A 17902-nucleotide genomic window follows, 5' to 3' on the forward strand; every position below is an offset into this window, starting at 1 on the left:
TATTGGCAAATTTCCAATGAAGTTATTTACATAAAGTTATTGGCAAATAAAAATAGAAAATGACATCATAGTCATGTCTGGCAAATTTCCAACATATATTATCAACTACTATTCCATACAAAGAAAGATAACTCCAATTGAAAATTAATTGCTATTGCACAATATTGTGCAATTAGATATTTCTTGCTATTGTGCAATACTGTGCAATTGAAAATTTCTTGCTATTGCACAATACTTAATATGGAATCCTGATTTTGACCAACTTGAAAACTGGACCCATAATCAAAAATCAAAGTACATATTTAGATAAAGCATATCAAATAAGCCCAAGAATTAAATTTTTGTTAAAATCAAACTTAGTTTAATTTTGGACCCTTTGGACCTTAATGTAGACCAATTTGAAAACTGGACCAAAAATTAAGAATCTACATACACAGTTAGATTTGGCATATCAAAGAACCCATTTATTCAATTTTTGATGAAATCAAACAAAGTTTAATTTTGGACCCCCATTTGGACCAACTTGAAAACTAGGCCAATAATTAAAAGTCTAAGTACATTTTTAAATACAGCATATCAAAGAACCCCAAGGATTCAATTTTTGTTAAAATCAAACTAAGTTTAATTTTGGACCCTTTGGACCTTAATGTAGACCAATTTGAAAACGGGACCAAAAATTAAGAATCTACATACATAGTTAGATTCGGCATAAGAACCCCAATTATTCAATTTTTGATGAAATCACACAAAGTTCAATTTTGGACCCTTAGGGCCCCTTATTCCTAACTGTTAGGACCAAAACTCCCAAAATCAAACCCAACCTTCCTTTTATGGTCATAAACCTTGTGTTTAAATTTCATAGATTTCTATTTACTTATACTCAAGTTATGGTGCAAAAACCAAAAATAATGCTTATTTGGGCCCCTTTTTGGCCCCTAATTCATAAACTGTTGTGACCTCAACTCCAAAAATCAATCACAACCTTCCTTTTGTGGTCATAAACCTTGGGTTAAAATTTCATTGATTTCTATTTACTTATACTAAAGTTATTGTGCGAAAACCAAGAATAATGCTTATTTGGGCCCTTTTTTGGCCCTTAATTCCTACACTGTTGGAACCAAAACTCCCAAAATCAATCCCAACCTTCGTTTTGTGGTCATAAACCTTGTGTTAAAATTTCATTGATTTCTATTCACTTTTACTAAAGTTAGAGTGCGAAAACTAAAAGTATTCGGACGACGACGACGCCAACGTGATAGCAATATACGACCAAAAAATTAGAATTTTTGCGGTCGTATAAAAAATTGACAAAAGTGCATGGTGCAAGTAATACTAATAGTCTAAGTCTAACGGTCAATGCACAGCAGGTGAAATGTGAAGTGCTATGCACTTTAAAATTGTATTCCTTTAAATAGATTGAACTCAATCTATATCGAAAACACGTATTACTGGTTGTTTAACCTTTTCTGTTTCACAGACTACTTTTTTTTTATTCTGTTGGATAGCTTGTGGTTAAAATATTGCCCTTTTGAGGCTGAAATTTCATTCAGGTTTTAAACAGTAAAGTTAATAAACTTTGCATCAGACCATACTGTCTACATATATAGTTGAAAGTGACATTCTTGTTACATCCAGGCTCCATGTTTTATCATATCTAAGCAAAGATTTGAGCAAAAAGAAGCATATCTCCATCTCCCCTATCATTTATATGCTTTTTAATATGCAAATGTGTGGAACAGCCTAAAGTAACTAGAGGCTCTAAAGAGCCTGTGTCGCTCACCTTGGCTTGTGCATATTAAACAATGGACACAGATAAATTCATGACATAATTGTGTTTTGGTGATGGTGATGTGTTTGTAGATCTTACTTTACTGAACATTCTTGTTTCTACAATTATCTCTATCTATAATGAACTTGGCCCAGTAATTACAGTGGAAAATATTTTCTAAAAATTTAGAAAAATTTATGAAAAATGTTAAAAATTAACTATAAAGGGCAATAACTCCTTAAGGGGTTAATTGACTATTTTGGTCATGTAACTTATTTGTAGATCTTATTTTGCTGAACGTTATTGCTGTATACAGTTTATCTCTATCTATAATAATATTCAAGATAATAACAAAAAACGGCAAAATTTCCTTAAAATTACCAATTCAGGACAGTAACCTAACAACGGGTTGTCCGATCCATGTGAAAACATCAGGGCAGATAGATCTTGACCTGATAAACAATTAAACCCTGTCAGATTTTCTCTTAATGCTTCGGTTTTTGAGTTATAAGCCAAAAACTGCATTTTACCCCCTATGTTCTATTATTAGCCGTGGCAGCCATTTTGGTTGATTGGCCAGGTCACGCCACACATTTTTTAAAACAAGTTACCCCAATGATGATTGTGGCCAAGTTTGGTTTAATTTGGCCCAGTAGTTTCAGAGGAGAAGATTTTTGTAAAAGATTACTAAGATTTACGACAAAATGGTTAAAAATTTACTATAAAGGGCAATAACTACTTCAGGGGTCAACTGACCATTTTGGTCATGCTGACTTATTTGTAAATCTTACTTTGCTGAACATTATTGCTGTTTACAGTTTATCTCTATCTATAATAATATTCAAGATAATAACCAAAAACAGCAAAATTTCCTTAAAATTACCAATTCAGGGGCAGCAACCCAACAACTGGTTGTCCGATTCATCTGAAAATTTCAGGACAGATAGATCTTGACCTGATAAACACTTTTACCAGATGTCAGATTTGCTCTAGATGATTTGGTTTTTGAGTTATAAGCCAAAAACTGCATTTTACCCCTATGTTCTATTTTTAGCCATGGCGGCCATCTTGGTTGGATGGCCGGGTTATGCCACACATTTTTTAAACTAGATATCCCAAAGATGATTGTGGCCAAGTTTGGATTAATTTGGCCCAGTAGTTTCAGAGGAGAAGATTTTTGTAAAAGATTACTAAGATTTACCAAAAATGGTTAAAAATTGACTATAAGGGTCAAGAACTCCTAAAGGGGTCAACTGACAACTGACCATTTTGGTCAAGTTGACTTATTTGTAAATCTTACTTTGCTGAACATTATTGTTGTTTACAGTTTATCTCTATCTATAATAATATTCAAGATAATAACCAAAAACAGCAAAAAATCCCTAAAATTACCAGTTCAGGGGCAGCAACCCAACAACGGGTTGTCGCATTCATCTGATAATTTGAGGGCAGATAGATCTTGACCTGATAAACAATTTTACCCCCATGTCAGATTTGCTCTAAATGCTTTGGTTTTTGAGTTATAAGCCAAAAACTGCATTTTACCCCTATGTTCTTTTTTTAGCCATGGCAGCCATCTTGGTTGGTTGGCCGGGTCACGCCACACATTTTTAAAACCAGATACCCCAATGATGATTGTGGCCAAGTTTGGTTTAATTTGGCCAAGTAGTTTCAGAGGAGAAGATTTTTGTAAAAGTTAACGACGACGGACGACGACGATGACGACAGACAACGGACGCCAAGTGATGGGAAAAGCTCACTTGGCCCTTCGGGCCAGGTGAGCTAAAAACCTGTTTTTTAAAGCTTGACATTGCTAAAGACCATTTTATCCACATGTGCTATATATATTTGCTATTTAAAACTTATATTTCCATTAAAAGTACATTTAAAACATGTTAAAGTTTTTTTGATAACTTAACAACTTCAGAAAATTGTGGTAAGTGAAAAATGTTACATTTCATATAAGGTCTCACTGCATTTGAAAACTGTTATACCATTTAGTTGAGGCAAACTAAAGTAAGAGAACCAAAAACCAACTTTGGGACGTACGTACGTACAGATGGACAAGAGTAAAACTTAATACAAACCATTACAATAACTCTCTTATCTTTTGTTTTTAATATTTAAACACCAAAACAATTATTATGTACTAAGAATAAATTTGTTTGTCAACTCAGCTGTACGATTTTGACGAAAAATGAAAACAGAGAGAATAAACAGCTGCGTCATGAGAGCATGATACGCATGTAATATTTTCAAAGAATTAAGTTCAATTATTTCTCAATATCAAATTTGAAATTAATGACAAATTAAAAGGGAGCTTACATCAATAGATATCAACAATTCACCAAAGTTGCATGAGAACTGTTGAAAGTATTTTTGAGTTAGGCAGCAACCAGTTGATTTCCTTGGGGGGGGGGGGGAGGCTATGGATTTTTTTTGAAAAAAAAGTTTGTTTCCAGATTTTGGAGAAAAAATAATTTGTTTTTGATTCTGAGACTTGCCGCGAAAAAAATAGTTTGTCCAGAAAAAAAATCCAAAGCCCCCCTCCCCCCCCCCCTTGCCCCAGAAAATCAAATGGTTGCTGCCTTATTGTCCGATAACTTGAAAACTTGAAAATCCACCTTTTTTAATGAATAAAATCCCATAACTTGGAAACATAAAATCTAAAATTTATAAAACACTAAAGGGAGCTCACGTCAGTAAATATAAACAATTCATCAAAGTTTTATGCAAATTAGTTAAAGCGTTTTTGAGTTAATGTCCGACTTGTTGATAACAGAAGGACGGATTAACGGTTTACCATAATAGGTCCCGCAAAAGGGCCTATACAAATGTACTTTGAGTATAGATATAACCATGCGTAGGACTAAGAAAGGAAAATTGACATACCTTTAGACTGCATAACTTTGAACAATGCTTTGAATGTTCTTTGAATATTGATGCCATTTATCAGATGTAAGTTGTGATTGTCACATGTAACATTCAACTTGAATAACCACTCTAAAATATATAACAAAAATTGTATTTACACTACATAAAAGAATCACAAATATACCACTTTTCTTAATATTTTGGTATCAGATGTTACTTTCTCATTTTGTGTACATTGTATGACATTCCTCTTGTTGTGTTGTTGTTACTCAGTTACTGCAAGTTACTGTTGATTCTTTATATATTTCTTATAAACAATGACCATGCACAACTGGCTTATCCCATATGTTGACTTGTACATACTCTTATTGTAAAAATTACAAAATCTGTCTGTTGAACCATATGCTCTCCTTTTCTGTAGCTTGGACTTGATAAATACAGCTATTTCACATACCACGCCTCTTGCTGGTTTTATTAATTTTTCAGATGCTCCAGTCGTCATACAAATATCCGTAATGGTAAGATAATGAAGCACAGTTTCACAACCGGAGCGAAATTTACTTCATTTTATGCAGACTATGGATAGCCTAGCTTGTAACTCTAACATATTGCTGAATGGACCGCCCTTCAGTACACCAGCTCCGGATCGCGCAGCTGTGAATGATTATTTCAATCGTCATCAAGATTTTATTGATTGTCAAATATTTTGGTTGTGTACTGTTGTTGTTACAGTTGTTATTGTTGTTGTTGTTTGAATTAATTTTGATTGAATGTTGCCATGACAATTCAATATCCAAACAAAATCAGTGTTTGTTATTTGTTGTAGTGAAATACAAATGAAATACAAATCAAGGCATCAATGGCGTCTGTTCGTCAGTTCTGATATTTGTTTAATTAACATCAAGTGATTATTTTGATCAAATGATATATTCAATAAATAAATGTTACTCATGAACCATAAGTGGAATGGACCTAGGGTATCTTGATTTGAGGTCCTTGGTCCAAAAGTCAAGGTCATATGCTAAATTTTTATTTTTGCTAATTCTTACATCTATTTATAAACCGTACCAGATACCAACAACATTTTATGATTAAATTGTTAATCCAACATGTTGAAATCCATAAAGTTTAGTTGAAAGATGTGTAGATATTAAATGGGAATGTTTGTCCCACTTAAAGTAAGAATTGTGCGTCACATGATATAACTTATTAACCCTGCCTTTAACAGACCTTTTGTCTTTGATTTTAGGTCCTTGGTTTAAAACCTTGTAATTGAGTTCAGGGTCATAGGTAAATTTGATGTTTTAGATTTTGACCTTTGCTTTAAATTCATATTCATACATGACATGATTTCTTATTGTCAGAGGTTGGCAAGTATGAACTTACATTTTAAATAGAATTTAATTATTCTCATATCTAAGTATATCGATAGCTACATTTTGTTCTAGCAATACATTTCTGTATCGAAATAAGTTTCTTTAATATTTCTCATATTGCAGTGTACAGTTCCACCCGAACAATTTTATCTTCCTATTCACTTTTTATCTTTTTGTGTGCATTTCTTTGTAACAAAAAAATATATCAACAAAAATATTTTCTGAATTTTTCTTTATTAGTGTTTTTATAAATTTAAAAACACGTCAGAGGGAATTCCCAAGCTGTGATAAAATGCGAGAGTTCTCTGAATTTCGATAAATTTTTTTTTGTCATTTAAGAACTGAAGTGGAGTTTTTCTTATATGTCACCGTTATGAAACTGATATTTGATATTGTACTTCCATAAAGAAATAGAGAACCATCTAGGTCGTTTATTTAACATTTAGTATACGTTCTTGCTCCAGGGTTTGTGTAGATAATTATGCGCATGCGTATAGTTTCTTGACTTCAAGGAGTATTAGATTGAATGATTGCTCTGGATTCCCCACTCTGTTGATTAATTTATAACCTATGTGATCATTTCCGGAGAGCCTGAGATCATCCCTAGTTTTTTGGTGGGGTTCGTGTTGTTTATTCTTTAGTTTTCTATGTTGTGTCGTGTGTGCTGTTGTTTGTTTGTCTTTTTCATTTTTAGCCATGGCGTTGTTAGTTTGTTTTAGATTTATGAGTTTGACTGTCCCTTTGGTATCTTTCGTCCCTCTTTTCTATGTATGTCTGTTATTGAGGGTTATTATTGTTGCATAATTTTAAATCATATGCATCATTTAAATTCAAATAAATGTAGTAAACATCGTAAAGCCTAAAAGGTGTAACTACAACACTCCTTCAGGCTAAATGGAGTCTTCCATATTATCGTTTCGAGTTGTTTCCCTTCCGTGAATTCTGAATCAAAACAACACGTCGAGAAAAACTAACTAGTTCTGTCGATAAACGTCGTATAATATTAAAAACGATCGCAATTTAAACCGAGGGATGTGTACGGAAAGGAGTCATGATCACAGACCCAAAGGAAATTTAATATTCAAAGAGTTAGGAATGGCGTTCCTTCTAGAATTTACGTAGGAAAATATTGATAAGTGCTCTCACTCTGAGTCTCAGTGTCTGCTGTGGAAAGTAAACTTGGAATTGATAGTACAAATCTAAGTTCATTGTTCATACACTTTTATCCGGCATTGGCTATTTTGTAACTATTCAGATTACGTAAATCACATTTTTCATGTGCAGTTGAATTAGTTTTGAAAATAATATTATCCAGCTACATGTATACATGTGTCAATGAAAAATGCCAATCGCATCCCTCAGAGCAATCTGTTCTTTGATAAATCACAAACCGTTGACGGTATAACCCTGAAATCTTTTTTTATTACCGGAGATTATACTGGTCAGTGGTTTTCCCGTTTGATGATGGTTTTACACTGGCATTTTTTTTGGCCCTAAATAGCTTACTGTTTGGTGTGAGCCAATGCTCTGTGTTGAAGACCGTACCTTTACTTATAATTAGTGTTGTCAACGAACGACCGAATACCGAATACCAAAAACGCTAACCTATAAATTATAGTGGTTTAATTTTATATATTGTGACTTGGATTTGTCTCATTGGCACTCATACCACATCTTCCTATATCTATATAATTATGATTCGACATCAATGATTTCCACCTGTACAACATCAATCCTTTTCTTAGTTTATTTCAAAATACATTTATTTTACAGTTTTGTAAAAATATTGTACAACAACTAAAAATGAAAATAACAGTAGCAATTCAACTTCAGTTAGTTTTGATACATCAAGAATCACAATAAATTACTAAGAACGGTTGATGGTATGTGTGTAGCTTTTTGGTAATTCTAAAATGATTGTAATTGTTATATACATACCCTTTTCAGTTGTGTTTTCCTGCAATATAGTCTCGTTTAGCTGTGATAAAGATGATGATCTAGACAAAGCTTGTGGTCTTTTAAAAAAACTCCATCTTAAAAAAAAAAACACTGTATGAACGAGGAATATATGAACAAATACTTTTTTCGCATTGGGAAGATCAGCATGTCATATTTACATATGACCTATCAATAAGAAACAAAAAGAACTGCACCGTGAGAGTATTATACGCCCTTCGCCAACTGGACATTTTTGGAATAAAAATTCAACTTATCAAGTTCCTAAACTCCGCAGCATCATTTAAGTTAATAATCAAAGTGCTTGTAAGCACTGAGGGTAAGGATTACTTTCATTTATCAGTGGGATGTAAAATTAAACATTGTATAAAGCTTTCGTTGTAATTGAATTAAGTACAACTATGGACTAAGGAAGCAAGTCCAATTATAAAGATCACTTGAACATAAACAATGACATCATTGATATGTTTTGAACATATATATAAGATCTTGATACCTTGCACAAACTATCTAATTTTCTTAACAACTACTACATCAGTTTGTAACTTGAATATCTGAGTATAGATTTCATTGATAAATGTCTGGAAACCTTCATGGATAGGATGTTTATAATGTTATGATCAATGCGCTATTTTTTGTGAATCACAAAATAAAATTGAGAATGGAAATGGGGAAAGTGTCAAAGAGACAACAATCCGACCATAGAGCAGACAACAGCCGAAAGCCACCAATGGGTTTTCAATGAAGCGAGAAACACCCGCACCCGGAGGAGTCCTTCAGCTGACCCATAAACAAATATGTTTACTAGTTCAGTGATAATAGGCGTCATACTAAACTCCAAATTATACACAAGAAAAAAAAATCATACAAGACTAAAAAAGGCCAGCGGCTCCTGACTGGGGCTGGCGCATAAATGAAACGGGGTTAAACATGTTTTTGAGAGCTCAACCCTCCCCTATACCTCTAGCCAATGTACAAAAAAAGTATTGATAAAACTTTGAAAATTTAGATATCAAATCAGTACCGTTCCATAGGATTTTGTTTGCATTTGAAGCAATCTTTACGTAACAGTGAGCTTTTAATCGAATTTAACAAGTCACCAAAGTTTCAAGCGTTTTCAAGTGATTTTCCGAAATTATTGGAAATTCCCTTTTTTCATGAATTAAGTCCAATACTCCCAAACGTAAAATCTAAAATTTATTAAAAAAGTAAGTGAATTTAAGTCAATAGATGTAAACAATGCACCGCAGTTTAATGAACATTTTGTAAACCCCAGAAAGACACGCATACAGTTTAAATAAAACTTATGAATGCGACTACTGAAGTTAATTACTAGTAATTGCGACACTTTGATTAATCTCCTTGGTACTTAAGTAGTGTATCAAACTTCAGTTATGAACTAAAATCTATATCTGAATAAAATAGTTTTGTTACAAAGTTGAACGATAAGCACGATGTTTATTAAAGACATTGTAATACTCACAAAACTTTCCGTAAACTTTCAGAGTCTTCATTGTAAAAATCTGAATAGATATAAATATTCAAGTATTTTCAATTATAAGAGTTATAATCAATTTATTTAACCGATTATATTGTTACAGGTGGGCGAGTAGGGGTCATGTGTGCTTTTTATATAGTATTGATTTTTGATAGTGTTCCCCTCGATAGTCTTGTTTCAAGTGTAGTCGGTTGACTCCAGCATACGCTTAAATAAATTAATCTTGTGTAAAAGAATGGCTTTTATTCTTGTCTAGTATGTATTTATCTCAATAACTGATATAAAATATAACAGTAATAACATTATCATACATGTAGTTAGTATAAATGAGAATAGTAAGATACTGGCCTTCCGAACCCCATATGTAACTTAATATACAGATTTGCAAGACTTTATCCTATCAATTATACTAATTCAATAATGAGAGAATGAAATATATTTATTTCATTAAATTACGGAATTATAGAAAGTTGTAAACGTGATGGGATATCGTATCTATACATCTTTAATAATTGTTATAAATTGCCAAAAACTACTATTAGAATTTGTAAACAGTTAACTGGTTCCGCATCTTGTCTTATATAAAACCACTTCCTATTGAAGACCTGCTTAAGCGGGAATGATTGTAAAACGGCATTTGGTTCCTGGAATTCTATGAGTAAGATTTTGGTTCAATATTCCGAAATATGTAAAAAGATGAAAAATAGCTTAATATAGAACTTGAAATGCTATTGTATAGCTTAAGGTAAAAAAGCGTTATATCGAAATTCATCCTGTCCTTGAAGGTTTGTTTGGTTTAAGCGTTCTGTTAAGCTTGACAGCAAGATACGATATGACAAAGTGGTGATGATAGAAGTGTTAAATAACGACCTTGACTGGCTAAACAGCCCTCGCACGGTCGGCTCGGTGCCCGAAGGCGTTAGGTGAGCGATTAAATATTTTGATGAGTGACTATGGAAAGTTGGAACAGGCCGGCCGCCATTTTGGTTTTGGTAAAATCTTTTTGTTTGTTGACTATTTTTATTTGATTACTGCCTTAACAACGACTGCTTTCAGATTGGTCAGCTTGGCAGCCCGCTAACCACGATCATAGGAAGCATCATCAGGACCAAAACCGTGAGACAGTGAAATGGAGGTCCATTATTCAACACCTAGGATACTGCCCTCGGACGTCAGTCGACATAAAACTTCCCCATCCATAATGGACTTTGGAGTGTATGCTGACGCAGGTTTACGCGGATAATGCCTAAGGTATTCTGACGTCTGTACAGCGTTGGATTGGTTTCTGTCATCGAAATTAGTAAGTCGTTGATCCATCTCTCAGTAAACCCTCATCGTAGATAGCGGGTAAAGGAGAGCTGATTCAGCACGTCTGTTCAGCTGTAATGACTGAGACGTGACTGAGATAATCTGGTGGTGTAATGAATGTAAAGTATTGATGTCAAAGTTCTTGTGCTACGCTGTATTTCTACTTGAACTGAAAATCTGCTGTAACTTTGAAATGCTAACGAAATCTCTGGCTCATGTCACTAAATGCCGTTATAAATCCACAAAACTACGAAAGTTTGCCCCTATATATCAATAATACCTTTATGTATTATTGTAATTTTATAGAGAAGTATCGTTAGCCGAAAGTGACCATTCATTGGAATGGCAACTTCTAGTACTATATGTGCGTAAACCAGCACCCGCCACAATGGAATTTACAAGGCAAACTACCCCTGTCCTTTATTTTTGGTTTTTGTTTGCTTGGTGCATATATCAACTGGAAATATCACATCATAATTATTCAAATGCAACTGAAAAGCCATTTCTGGATTCAACTTCATGAAGATGCTATAAGCCGTACATTTGGCACCGTAGTACGTTGTTGAGTAACGTTTTGGATTTTGAGTGCACTCTATGTATTCCTGGTAAAATATTGAGTCAGGGATTTCGTTACCGGTAGTTACTTAAAAGATTCCCATTATATTGTTACCAGTTTAACTCTGTTATGAGATCTCTGAATATTGTTACTATTGGTATAAATATTCATTTCATTATCAGTAAACAAACGCCACACAACGTTCACAAAATTTTGGTTAGAAAGAAATGCAGCATTAATATCACTGTTATATATATATATATGCACACGGAACTATAATGTCGATACCTATATTTTGACATTGCACAGGTCATATTTTTATATAAATGACGTCTTTACAATAAAACCAATGGATATTGGATGTGTACTGATTGTTATACTAGTCTTTAACAAATACATGTACACTATTTTGTTATAAGTTGTTTTAAGCTTTGAGCTAGCTGTCAATACTGTCAGATCTGTAGTTTGTGTTATTGTTTGTTATAATAGTGTATAAATACCCTGCCACGTTTGGTCTGTGTTTTTGTTAGATGTTTTTCTGTTATAGTAATTCGATCTGTTCAGTTAAGCCTTTCATCTGATTTTTATATTCTTTTCCTCTGATGTGTTTTAACACCACTGTCTTAGTTTGGAGATGAATGAGCCGCTAAAACATGTTTATCCCCGCCACATCATTAGCCTGTAGTTCAGTGGTTATCGTTGGTTCATATTTTTTTTTCGTAAATTGTTTTGTTATAAATTAGGCCGTACGCTTTCTTCAATTGAATTGTATCATTTGCTAAATGGTATTGGTCTTTTATTCGTTGAAAACTGTACGGTTGTCTAGTATATTGTTAACACCCACTGCAATTGAACTTTGTTATATAGTTGTCACGTTGGCAATCACACCACATCTTCTTATTTTCTATAAAGATGTGATTCTGCGACACTATATTAAAACACATTAAAGAAGGGATCAAGCTTAAAGGGGCACTAGCTGTCAAATTCATGGTCACCGATTTGACTCAAATTCTCATGTTTGATTTATAACAATGTAAAACATTTATCCAAACTATCAAAAGTCTAAAATAAACAGTTTACAGAGCATGGGGTAGATAATATTTAGGTTCGTTTCGTGTGTATTTAAGTCCAGACGCCATCTAATTAACTACCGATTTGACCTCAGATTTATGAATAAAATCTTGTTTGATTTGATGTTATAGATTAAAAATAGATGTTTCTCATTGTTTTTAACCGTATAAGAATGATTTTATGTGCATCGAATTAAAAATCAAATGATTTACCGTAGTTTCACTTTCATTGTCGACATTCTTTTTCTTTAAATAACCAGTACACGTACAATGCATGCGTTGTCAATTGAAGTTCACATGAATACGGATTTAAAGAGGTCGACTCATTCACTTGCAAGTGAATAACTAATTATCAATGTTTCTTAGCGTAATTTGCAAAATTGAACCTTTTTGGCTGCAAAAAGCGAATTTTTATTTCACTATTTCACTTTCATTATTGATTGGACAGAAAAAAATCAAACTTTATATATATCTTGTAGCTAGTGCCCCATCAAAGTTATCTCATGCACTTATAAAAGATGTTCTTATTTCAAATATCTTAACACATAATAATACGAACTTAAAGCCTGGTTAATTACAGTAAAATCTTCGTATTTATCATTTTTGTGAAGAAAAAAAGTATGTTTTTGTATTTCTCAATAATTACCTTCTTTTGTCATCAGTTTTTGTATTATTATTGAAAACTCTGACATGCTTAAGCTTGAAAGACTGCTACTCCTGCTGAATACATATAATTGAATAGTTATAGAAATTCATGATACAGATCCTGTTAATGCGTTTTCCAGAAGTATTTAAAGTTTATTGACCAACACTAAAAGTCTGTAGTGAGAAAGGAACTTGTCCGGTTCATTTTGTTGAGTGTTTGTTGGACCAGTTTTAGTTTAAGTTTCTTTTATTTTTGTTGGCCATGATGCTGTCTGTCTGTGATCTTTGCTTTTGTATTTGCTTAGAAATGTTTCAATATGATGTCAGTTTTTTTGTCAAATCAATTTAGTTCTTACATATATTCTGAATAAGATATTGTATATAAAATACTTATTGAAGTATGAAAAAATATGCATCATATAAGAAAAACAAGAGGCTCTCAAGAGCCTGAATCGCTCACCTTAATTTTTTTGGTTAAATCTCTCATCAATGATTATTTGGCTTTTCAATTTATTTAAATGTTCTTGAATCGTCCTATTTTCTTCAAAAGCAAAAAAAAAAATCATTTTCTCCTATGTTCTATTTTAGCCATAGGAGCTATGTTTCTTGACATACAAGGAAATAAAATATAAAATTTATACTAGATACTCTGAATCTCATTTAGCCTAAGTTTGGCTGAAATTGATACAGCAGTTTCAAAGGAGAAGATTTTTTAAAGTAAGTCAACATGATGAACAAATTGTGAAAAAAGTCTTTAAAGGGCAATAACTCCTTAAGGGGTCAATTGACAATTTTGGTCAAATTGACTTATTTGTAGATCTTACTTTGCTTAACATTTTTGCCATAAACAGTTTATCTGTATCTATAATAATATTCAAGATAATAACCAAAAACTGCAAAATTTCTTTAAAATCATCAATTCAGGGGCATTATACCTGAAAAACCAGTTACCAAATTCGGCTGAAAATTTCAGGACAGGTAGACCTTGACCTAATAAATACTTTAACTACTTGTCTTATTTGCTCTAAATGCTGGAGTTTTTGAGATATAAGCCAAAAACTGCATTTTACCCTGTGTTCTATTTTTAGCCATGACGGCCATGTTTTTTGACGAAATAAAAAAAAAGCACAAACTTTATTTTATACACCCTACTGATCATTCAGTTGAAGTTTGGTTGAATTTGGTTAAGTAGTTTTAGAGGAGAAGATTTTTTAAAGTTAGCAAATATGATGAACAAATTGTGAAAAATTGTCATTAAAGGACAATAACCCCTTAAGGGGTCAATTGACAATTTTGGTCATATTAACTTATTTGTAGATCTTACTTCCCTGATCATTTTTGCTGTTTACAGTTTATCTTTATCTATAATAATATTCAAGATAATGACCAAAAACTGCAAAACTTCCTTAAAATTACCAATTAAGTGGCAGCAACCCAACAATGGTTTTGTTTGATTCATCTGACAATTTCAGGGCTGATAGATATTGACCTAATGAACATTTAAAACCCTTGTCAGATTTGCTCTAAATGCTTTCGTTTTTGAGATATAAGCCAAAAACTGCATTTGACCCCTATGTTCTATTTTAAGTAACGGCGGCCATGTTTTTTGACGGATCAAAAATCGAAGCACAAACTTTGTGCAGGATAATCTAAGGAACAATCATGTAAAGTTTCATCCAAATCAATTCAGTAGTTTCAGAGGAGAAGATTTTTTTAAGTTAGCACATAAATGATGAACAAATTGTGAAAAATTGTCATTAAAGGACAATAACCCCTTAAGGGGTCAATTGACAATTTTGGTCATATTAACTTATTTGTAGATCTTACTTTGCTGATCATTTTTGCTGTTTACAGTTTATCTTTATCTATAATAATATTCAAGATAATGACCAAAAACTGCAAAATTTCCTTAAAATTACCAATTAAGTGGCAGCAACCCAACAATGGGTTGTTTGATTCATCTGAAAATTTCAGGGCTGATAGATATGGACCTAATGAACATTTTTAACCCTCTCAGATTTGCTCTAAATGCTTTCGTTTTTGAGATATAAGCCAAAAACTGCATTTGACCCCTATGTTCTATTTTAAGTAACGGCGGCCATGTTTTTTGACGGATCAAAAATCGAAGCACACACTTTGTGCAGGATAATCTAAGGAACAATCATGCTAAGTTTCATCCAAATCCATTCAGTAGTTTCAGAGGAGAAGATTTTTGAAAAATTGTTAACGACGACAGACGACGACGACGACGACGGACGCCAAGTGATGAGAAAAGCTCACATGGCCTTTTAGGCCAGGTGAGCTAATTAATAAAATACAACTTGTAAAGCATAATAAATTTCAAACAGTATTTATAATATTTCATTACGTTCATAGTTTCATATTTTGCGCAGATTTTCTAAAACAAAGGTACTTAATGACATACTGAATTACAATGCAAATTAAAAAAGTTGATCGATGAAAACTGATGAAATCAGATGATATCATTCAACAGAACATGCGAAAAAATGGTACTTCAATTTCGTATCTGAAATGTTTTGAAGAAATATATGCCTTTTTGACTATGACGACGCAAAAGAAATAGTATAATAGCATAATGCAAAAAATCAGTCGATGTCATGATTTCTATGCTATAATCATAAAGCTTCCAAGCTTTCTCGTTGTGGCTGTGAATATTTGTCAATACATTAACCTCGTGTCTTCGCGATAAAAGGAATAAACTTGTTCATACACTGATGATTGCTTAGGTGGTAATATTTCCTTGTGCTTTTTTTTGTCACAAAGGCAACGTGAATTTTTTTTTTTTTCAACGTTTACCGTAGACTCTGTCAAATAAAAGTGACAGAGGTTGAGTTTTGTCAGAAAACCAAACGAGATAAACATGCCTGCATACTACAGAATATTCTTAATTATTTGAATTATAGAATGAATAAGACGCAACTTTTGTCGGATTTGAATATGAGACTAAAATGAAAGAAAACTGATTAATGTGAGAAAAAAGTTTGCATGAAATATTGCGTAAGAAAATTCTTCGCTGAGCGCAGCTGGATACGACCGCAGAGGTCCAACCCTGAACAGTTGGGGCAAAAATGGACACAATATAACGAATATAAGCAATTTATACAGGTCTGAATTGGGATTGTAATTAAATGTTTGACACATAATAGGTTTCTGACACAGAATAACTGTAGTCAAAAAACCTAGAATTGGTTTTATGGTTTGAATTTATATTCAATTGTTTGCTTTTGTGCAAAACACTATGCTGTTGCGATTGACCCCCCTTTTTTATTATGAGACTGGCTTCATACAGGAACTTCTTAGCAAGAAAGATCATGTCAAAGAGACAACAACCCGACCAAATAGCAGATAACAGCCGAAGGCCATTAATTGGTCTAAATTGCAGCAAGAAAATCCCGCAACCGGCGGTAATGTTTCCAAGGACACATCTGTTTTCTTTCATACAAATCTGACAAGAACTGTATATGTTAGATGCCCAGTATTTCCATGTCCCCCGCTAAGCCCAAATAAGTTGGTTGATATGTTTTTGATTAAATTATCTGAATATCAGTTTTGAAATGTTTCTGATTATCCAATTCTAAGACGTAAAATGTAAAATGATTCGGAGGACAAAAAGCATGTGAGATCTGTCTTTTATTGAAGGCTGCATATTGACTTTAATGTGTCTGTGTTATTTTTGCTGTGGCGATACTGTCTTAATGATAAATACTGTTCGTTATTTGGTACTTGTGATGAAAACAAATATTTTAGGGTATTTAGCCAGAATCTTATTTGTTCTTGATGTTAATTATATTGCAGTATTTGACAAAAAAACAACAATTTTGGTTTCTCTTACTTGGAAAAACTGTAACCGATAAAATTAAATACATGTTTCTTAATTTCATACGTATGTGCTCACGTTAATTTTACGTTGTTGAAATTTATTCTATTTTCAAAGCGTTTTAATGTTCTTCTACCATTTCATTTGGACAAAATCACATTGTATTAATTTTACGCTTTGTACATGTTGTACGGCGATTAAAGGAACTCATAATTTTTTTGTAACTCTAATAAATTCATATTTTGTAGATCTTGTCTTGCTGAAAATTATTTAGTGTTTGTATTTTTCTTTATGTACTACACTTTTTTTTTATCTATTCATAAAAAAATGGGGGGAAATCACCATCTATGGGCAATAGCACCTATAATAATTCTACTGACAATGTCAGATATTTTCACCTATTTGTTGATATTTCTTGCTGATCAACCTTTGCTGTTTACAGTCTTTGTCTATCCAGTATTAATAGTACTGCAACCAGAGTTCATTTTTTTTAAACTTTAATGGTCCGGAAGAACACACACCTAAATTATATATCGATGGAAAGAGGAAAACGTGTATAATAAGAAAAGTTGGGTCGTAAAAATCCAGAGTGGTCACAATTTTGTGAAATTGAGGTCAAAGGTCAGACCTAAAAATATCAACATTTCAACCACAAGGACAAAAAGGAGAAATATTCTGATATTTATTCAATAGAATGCTACAAAAACGATTCAATCATAAGCATATGGTATAAACGATGTTAAAACGACAAATTTGACTACTTATATGAAAAGCTGCCATTAAAAAATGGCGTTGATTTGGAACCTTCTGATTTTTTTCCATTTAATACATAGCAAAAGAAGAAGTGGCCTTGACCTTTTCACACCCATAAACTTTCATATTGTGTATGGTATTTCACTATAGTATATTACAGAATATTTTCTAAAATATAAAACACCAGTTTATCAAATTAGTTCAATATTTTTTCTATCTTTGAAAAAAACAAAATTCAAGCGCTGAAACAGTGTTTTTAA

The 17902-nt window shown here is 32.7% G+C and overlaps 1 protein-coding gene across 1 annotated transcript in view; it reads right to left on the minus strand.

The window, feature by feature from the left end:
- Nucleotides 1-17902, minus strand: part of LOC143049714 (uncharacterized) — a 74480-nt gene that overhangs the window by 10169 nt on the left and 46409 nt on the right. The window contains exons 4-7 of the mRNA XM_076223388.1: nucleotides 13053-13126; nucleotides 9458-9497; nucleotides 7957-8051; nucleotides 4661-4771 (exon numbers count right to left, since the gene is read on the minus strand). Of these exons, the coding sequence (XP_076079503.1) occupies nucleotides 4661-4771; nucleotides 7957-8051; nucleotides 9458-9497; nucleotides 13053-13126 (320 nt within the window). The remainder of the gene's footprint in view (nucleotides 1-4660; nucleotides 4772-7956; nucleotides 8052-9457; nucleotides 9498-13052; nucleotides 13127-17902) is intronic.

The sequence above is a fragment of the Mytilus galloprovincialis genome, chromosome 10, assembly GCF_965363235.1.
Source record: "Mytilus galloprovincialis chromosome 10, xbMytGall1.hap1.1, whole genome shotgun sequence".
Taxonomy (NCBI): domain Eukaryota; kingdom Metazoa; phylum Mollusca; class Bivalvia; order Mytilida; family Mytilidae; genus Mytilus; species Mytilus galloprovincialis.